Source organism: Poecilia reticulata, linkage group LG19, assembly GCF_000633615.1.
Source record: "Poecilia reticulata strain Guanapo linkage group LG19, Guppy_female_1.0+MT, whole genome shotgun sequence".
Taxonomy (NCBI): Eukaryota; Metazoa; Chordata; class Actinopteri; order Cyprinodontiformes; family Poeciliidae; genus Poecilia; species Poecilia reticulata.
In genome coordinates, this window is record NC_024349.1 from 9661704 (window position 1) to 9669392 (window position 7689).

The 7689-nt window shown below is 37.9% G+C and overlaps 1 protein-coding gene across 4 annotated transcripts in view; it reads right to left on the minus strand.

Annotated features, from left to right (window-relative positions):
* vti1a (vesicle transport through interaction with t-SNAREs 1A) overlaps nucleotides 1-7689 on the minus strand; it is a 134308-nt gene that overhangs the window by 102362 nt on the left and 24257 nt on the right. For all 4 annotated transcript variants that reach the window (XM_008436860.2, XM_008436859.2, XM_017310975.1 and 1 more), the window contains exon 4: nucleotides 2684-2761. In XM_008436860.2, coding sequence (XP_008435082.1) covers nucleotides 2684-2761 — 78 coding nt within the window. The remainder of the gene's footprint in view (nucleotides 1-2683; nucleotides 2762-7689) is intronic.

Consider the following 7689-nt stretch of genomic DNA (forward strand, 5'->3'; position numbering starts at 1 on the left):
AAACAAAAGATTTTTTTTTTATCCAATACGGAATTCGATACAAGTGGTAATCTGCTTCCTTTGTAGCCTGTAAAATCTGGTCCGTGCCGGCTCAAACCAGCACAATCTCTTGTGGCCAAGCCTTCTGCTGTGACTGAAATCGAAACTATTCCGTTTAGTGTTCGTGTGTGAAAAATGTGTGTGTATTTGTTACTTTGCGTGTGTGTGCGTGTGTGTGTTGCATGCAGAAGAAACAGGGGGAAAAAAGTGCAATGGTAGCCTACCACATTATTAAAAAAAATGAGCGATAGTGCCAATTCAGTCTCTGTACAGATAACGAATAAATGCCGAAGTCTATTAAATCGTCCTTTAGCCATTATCGCAGGGCCAACACGCCATTTTTAGAACTTATGACGGTTGCCTATTTACTTAGCAATAAATCCTTGCCATGTAACCAACAGATTTGTGACTGGTAATGATCTGCTCTGCCAGGGCTATATGAAATGATCCTGACCTCTTTTCAGATCGTCAGGAATTAAATTGACCGACTTGCCCAGGCCCCCACCATCTTTTCCCCTTTCCTATCGACGCCGTCTCGTTAGATAAAAAAAAAAAAATCCCTCAAGTTGTGAGTACTCCACTCACAGCAAGACCAAGACAAGTGTTATCTCTCCAACTTTAGAAATACAAATGAACCAAATAGGGCTATAAATAACATCCCAACATGTAGATTTATTTTCCTTTTGTTACAACTTGCTGAAACTGTATGTTTAGCTAGATTTGGATTTTCTTTAAATTGAACATTTAAAGAAATTTAAATTTTCAAAGAAAAATAAAAAATCTCAATATGTTTACAGTTCATTAGTTTTATAATTCAAGCTTTATATTTAGATGTTTATCGCATGTTTCTTGCAAAACATGGTAATAGCAAAATATTTGTCCTACATTTTCTAATTTTTAAATTCCTGCTAGAGTAAAATTCGCACCATGCATAATGTCATTTCATTTTTAATTATTGAATCCTTTAATAATAAATAATAGATATTCTGAATTATATATTATTAATTATAACAGTGTGAAATCAGAATTATTAATAATGCGAATGACGTGTGTTTTGGGCTTTAAATGATAACATTCAGGCACATGTATAACAAGGCAATTAATTTTATTTTATTTTTTAATTGTAACATTACTTACACAGGTATTTTAATTTTAATTAGAATTCTTTGGGTAAAATAATTATGATTGCAATAAAATATAAACATAGCCTTAAGCAGGATTAATATTTTTTGCTTTTCTTTTTTTGCAAAGATACTCATCATGGAATTTGTAAAAATTGTCATTTCTGACAGCAAATCTCCTTCGAACCTCGATTTACAACATTGAGGTGACGTCTGCATTTCACTAAAATTGCCAGGAAATAAGCATATCAATAGGAAATCTCGGTTCATGCCACATGTCTCCAAAGTGTGCAGCTCATGGGTCGTGACTTAAAGGATGGTGGGGAGAAAAAAACCTGAGAACTTTATTTACCTTTACCCTCTTTTGCATGCTTCTGTAAAGCACTGTGGGGCTAAATGTGAAGGTGCATTTGACTATTCCTCTGCCTTTTCTTTTCAGCCTGCAAATTTGCAAGTGCAGAGCTTTTATTTGAATGTCAACATACACAACTCCATGCTCGCCTTGAGATGCAGTAACCCGTGCGGTCTGACAGCCGAGTCCAAACAGAAAATATAATTAGTCAAAAGACGGCTGGTCATAGATTGAGAGTGGCTGCGTAGAAGATGGCAGCAGCTGTGAGAAATAGGTAAGCTTGTCTAAAATGTTAAAATGCACAAGAATGCTTTTTTGTTTTTTTCCCAAAATTATTAAAGCTATTGTAATAATGAACAATTTATTTACAAAATATTACAAAAGTTACTTAAAATTTTAATTCATAAATAAGCTGTATGAATGTTTTTTTTTTTCTAAATCATGAACAATTTTTTTTTATTCTCCTTTTAAGTATATATGTGCAAGTTATCAGAAAAATGATATTGATATTGCATTGTTTCAATAAACAAACTAATTTTTACTAAATTAATAAACAATAAATGCAATCCTTAAAACCATAAAAAATAATTAAGATTGTCATTCCACTTTTGTCAAATCCAAAAAGCATTGTTAAAATTGTTTTAGTGATATTTTTGACCACTTGATCACTTCTATCAAAAAAGCTTGTGAACATTAAAATTTAGAAAAAGAAAAAAAAAGTAAAGAAATAAGTAAAATTAACCAATTTTCTAGGTCCATTTGAGTGTGTCTTTGTTTGTACCTTCATCGTGAGAATCTCTTATGAATCCAAGTCGGCACCCAGCTGGAGAACAGCTGTTGGACGTTTGGGGATAGTGGGGTTTTGGATTGAAATGTGTTCAATTACGTCTTTTTTTTTTTTAGATGTGCATGTGTTGGTCCCAATCTGGCTTGGGCCAGACGCTGGTCCCATGCCCTGATCCTCCTAACTGGCCGGCCAGCTTTGCATTAAACAGTGTTCCTTCCACATGACTTGGTGACAATAGTGGCGGTTTCAGCTCTCGATGGCCCCTGCGAGAGGAAGGGGAGGGTGGAGTGTGGGGGGGGGGCACCTAATCTCCCTGGGGGGCAGTCGAGCCACCCACACCGGCGTTGTTTCGTGCCCCCCTTCACCAACTGATTAGCACCTTACCTGGCTCTCCGAGGAGATGGCGTCATCCCCCAGGAGCTCGTTGCGCACCTCATCACTGTAGGCAATACGTGACCTTTTCTGCAGCAGGAGGAGGATGAGGAAAAAGGACAAAAAAAAAGAAGAGGAAGAAGAAGAAGAGGAGGAGGAAGTAACATAAGGGGAGCAAAAAAGAGAAAACAAGAGGGGAAATATGGTTTAGTGGTTCAGTTGATGCAAAAAATGTAACAGGCATTCTTGAAGCACGAGAGCCCCCTAATGGAACTCGGTGACAAACAATCCTACACATGCCGGCTGTAGATGTTTGTGTGCTTCGAGTAATGACAACAAGCTGCAGTGTGTGTTTATGCCCGTGCATCCATCTATCGCAAGTGATCTATTACAGCCAGCGTTCTTAAAAGAAGCTCCCAACATCACCTTGCCCACTTAAACAAATACAAGTTGAGTAATGAAACATCTCATGTGCATGGAGAGGCTGTGGAGCAGGGGGACAGGGGAGAGGGCCGTGAGGAAGTATCACTTGTCAGAGCTAAATCTTTTCTGGGGGGGCTGTCACCGCTGTCATCTCAGTGCAGTGGCAGCCTCTGTGATAACACCAATGCTGTGACTTAGACAGGGAATAATTCATCATCCATTGGCGGCCCATCGGATTTAGGGTTGCCTCGCGCACGGACACACAAAGTCTAACCCGCTGTCTCTCTCTCTGCCTCTCTCTCTGTGTCTCCAGATAGGCTACAATAAAAAAGGAATGCCATGTCCCACAAAAAAATAAATATATAACAGAAAAGGCAAAAAAAAAAAAAAAAGAAAAAGAACACCACCCCCCAAAAAAAGAAAAACACTCAGACACACATTTCACACAGACTTCAAGAGAATGCCACCTCCGATTGTGCTGGAGTTGGCTGCCATTGTACTACTTGTTTACAGACGCCCGACCCGTGGAAAAACAGCCTCTTGGCATGCCCTCTAAACTAAACACACACCAGCAGCAGACAGAGAAAGTGTTTACTGAGCCTTCCTTCGCTTTCTCCCACCCCCCCCTCGCTGCCTTAACAGGGTTTTCTAGGTGGGCTGCGAGGAGGTGGGCAAAAATCAAAGGCAAACACTAGCAGAAGAATGAAAATATCGCTTTTCTTTCACACAAATTATTTATATTGTTTATTTAATTATTTATTTCGCTTGTAAATGACTCAAAATAAGTCCATGCAGTTTATTTATATTCAAAACAAAATAAAGAAATTCAGTGAAGGATCACCCAATTACCTGCTGGGGACATTGTTTTCCTGAAAGGCTGTATTTTTTCCTTTCACCCCACACTTTCTAAAGTAGGAAAGTTTCAAGAAGCTATCGTATTAGGTACATTCACGCCACCTTCCTCAGGAGAAGCAGCTTGAAAAAGACTATTCTAAAAAAAAACACAAAAAAAAACACACACACACGCACACATAAACCCAGAGAGATGATATCAAGTTGCTTGATTGAAATAACTCGGAATCCAATCGCAATCGAGCCGACTGATTTCTTTCCTTATTTTATTTTGTCTCTCCTCATAATCTGAAGCACTGAGTGGAAAGTCATGGCTGATGTGATTTGGCTGTTATTATCATGATGGCGAGGGCCACAGTTCTCAGGAGTAATTACTGAGGAGACAGAGGGGCCTGATTGACCCAGACCACAAAAACCCATTAGATAAAGAGAGCACCCAAACAACACTCGACCACAGGGAGCAAAGCCAACCGCTGAACGCCTACTGTGGGAGGAAAAAAAAAGAAAAAAAGATTGGCAGCACAGACTCGAACACACAACACAGCCCACTAACCCCCCCACCCCCACCCCGCCCCTTGAAGAGCACACATAAGGACAGAATCACTGTCAAAATGTGTCACATAAGATCTGATTCCTCCATAAATTGATAAATCTTGGTTTTGTTTCACTTTAATTCTCAGTCATGGGACAGTGAAATATTATTTCTTTAAAAATCTTCAGAAATGTGATTCCCTCTTAGGTCCTAAAAGTCATTTTGATTTGTTTAATCTAGTTGAATTACCCAAAATGATCTGCTTTATTTAAAATTGTAAGAGTGTCTTGCAACTGAAAGTCTGAGCATTCCAAGTAAATTAGGCGATAGTATTTTGTAAAAGAAAACCACGACCTTGGATGAATTTTAATGGGATTTTATGTCACAAACCAACACAAAAAGTAGTGAATAACTCAAGTAGGAGGAAAACACTTTTTTAAATACAAATTAAAAACTCAAAAGTGTGGTATGGTTTTTTATTCTATCCCGTTTACTACAGCAGACCTAAGTAAAATCCAGTGCATCCAATTATCTTAAAGACATCTAATTACTTCATAGAGTGTCAAGGAAGTGAGACTTTAAACAGTTAGTTTCCAAAAGACAGCGCCACCTATCACTGTCACTGAGGTAGCTCAATGTTTAAATAGACAGCCTGACTTGCATTAGTCTGTAAAGACCAAAACTTTAAAAACGCAATAATTCTGCACAATACGTACTTGAAAACCACCACTAAATATATGAAAACCTCTGTAGTAAATCGATGATATGAATAAATTATTGTAATTTTTTTAATAAGCAGAAGTTGGAAAATGTATATATATATATGAAATAATGTAAAACAATGTTTTTTTTTTAACTAAAAGGTTCCATAAATGCCTTTAAGTAATTTAAAAATATTTTCCTCTTTTGAAAGCCTCAAAACAAACATTTTATTTAGGAGTAGCTGAGTAAAAGGGGAGCTTCCACAAACACCCATGAGCCCGTTCCTTTGCATTTCACAATTAATATTACAATTCTTTATAAATTAATATTTATAAAATTAAAATGGTTTGTGGTTGGGTTAGTTTCAAAAATTTCAAGGGATATGGATATCTTTGTAGGGCACTGTATATTTAAATAAATTGTATTTCCTTGTTGTTGCCGCGTTGCTCATTTTTTCAGCCCCACCTTCTGGTAGAGGTTAAATCTACCGTTAGGTCAATGTGTGTCTGTTTGCAGTAACTTTAAAAGAAATTAAAGATGCAAGTAGTAGCGTAAACCCCCCCCCCAAAAAAAAACAAGATTAAGGCAGCAAGTACACTAGCACATCAGGCACACACATACACCTTTTTTGCCAGGAAGGGGGGGGGNGGGGGGGGGGGGTGAACAAAACACCCACACTTTCCATTTAAGTCAAGTTTCATCTTAAAGAGCTGCAGTGCAACTTAGGGGGAAAGACGACTTCTCCAGTAATTGAGACGAAGAAACCCGGGAGAAGCATTGATTTGAATGCTGAGGCTTGCGTCGCCTTCAAACCATACGCAGGGTTTTTCTGTGTTGTTTTGTATTTCTAAATAGCTGTTTGTTGCAGATGAATGCATGAAGGGGCTTCTGCAATGAGAACAGAGCAGATAACAAAGAGAGCACGAAGAATGGAAAATGTCACGGAAATGAAAGCGCCGCCGCCACTTCCCCCGTACCTACAGTACGCACTCGGCTTTTTTGGATTCCCCCTCTGGAAAACAACAGATTCCTGAGCGATTGCTGCTTTCCCATTTGATGTAAAATATAAGCAGGTGCAACACCGCTTCATGTGGTAACAATTTTTTATTATCAGCTTGGTGCTGGATTAAATGACAAGAAGCTCAGTTTCGAGGTCAGGAATCAGATCTGTGCATAGTGAAAAACCTTCTCTTCTTTATTTACAGTATGTTGAGGCAAAGTTCTGCATATTAGGAGAAAACCAACTAATCAGGCTTTGCAATCTAAAAAAGAAGAAGTGCTTTCAGAAGATACCTTATTGCTCATACAAGGAAAAAACTAAGCTTTTTTTAATCCTTTTGAAAGGTCTGTCTTTTATCACATTTTTTAATCCAGGGTGAGAAACTGCTTCTATTCCCGGAAGCACACAAGAAAAGTACAAAGGTACATCTTAACTTTATGCAAAGTGGCCCGCCTTTAAAAAAAACTCTACACATCCTGTCAAATGCGGCGACGGAGGTGCCGGTGTCCTGTCAAAAACACACGTTTTACCTCTGTTGACATGATGGCTGACAAAAAAAAAAGAAAGAAAGAAAAGAAAAAGCAATCTTCTATGCCCGTCAAAATGCAATTACATATGCACAAGGAACAATTTATATCAGATATGCTAATCAGTTCAGCATAATCCTCTAAGAAGAGAATGATCTTAATCTAATTATAACAAATACACGGATATTTTCTGTCTGAAAAAATCCTTTATAGTCTATTGGCTTATATATCACGATTCTTTTAATGGTAAGATTTGTGAAGTTCCTCTATAAACAAAGAAAAGGATACATTTTAAAAGATGCTTGTAATTATATACATATAAAAATCTAATTTCAATCTGGAACGGATGGCAACCAATACCTCAACACCTTTAAAAGAAATGCAACATTTAAAATAAAATCAAAATAAACTTAATTCAGTGACCTCTAACTCTCCACCTTGGTCCCAGCCTCATGAGACGAGTGACACAAAGACAAGTCGAATAATTGTGGCGCCTAGAAAGCAGGAATAAAAAAAAAATGTAAACAGTTCATTAGATGGGAAATAAAAGGCGTAAAAATACCCAGGGGCAGAGTGTAATGAGGGGCCCTGAAGTTCTTCCGCAGATGCTTATTTCCTCTACTTTCCCGAGCCTTTCCTTTCCCCCCTGCACACACGGCTGGTGGCATAGCATGAAGAATAATTAACTATAGAAAATTTAGAATGCTGTGTTCTGTAACAGGCTTTTTCAGCAGTAGGAGAGCGACTGGGTGAGTTAGGTTTAATAACTCTCATGTCCGGCTCCATGTGATTGCAAACTGGCCTTTAATTTATTTATTTTTTTCCTGCTGCACTTTTCTGTAAGAAATGGCAAACAGATCAAAAGCAAAGTGTTAAACAAACTCCAAGTGAGCAGAAAGCGCAAATGGATGCCTAAGAATTTAACATGCTTTCTCATCATAAAACTCCACAAAATAAATGTCTAAAACTTTATGTGATGGGA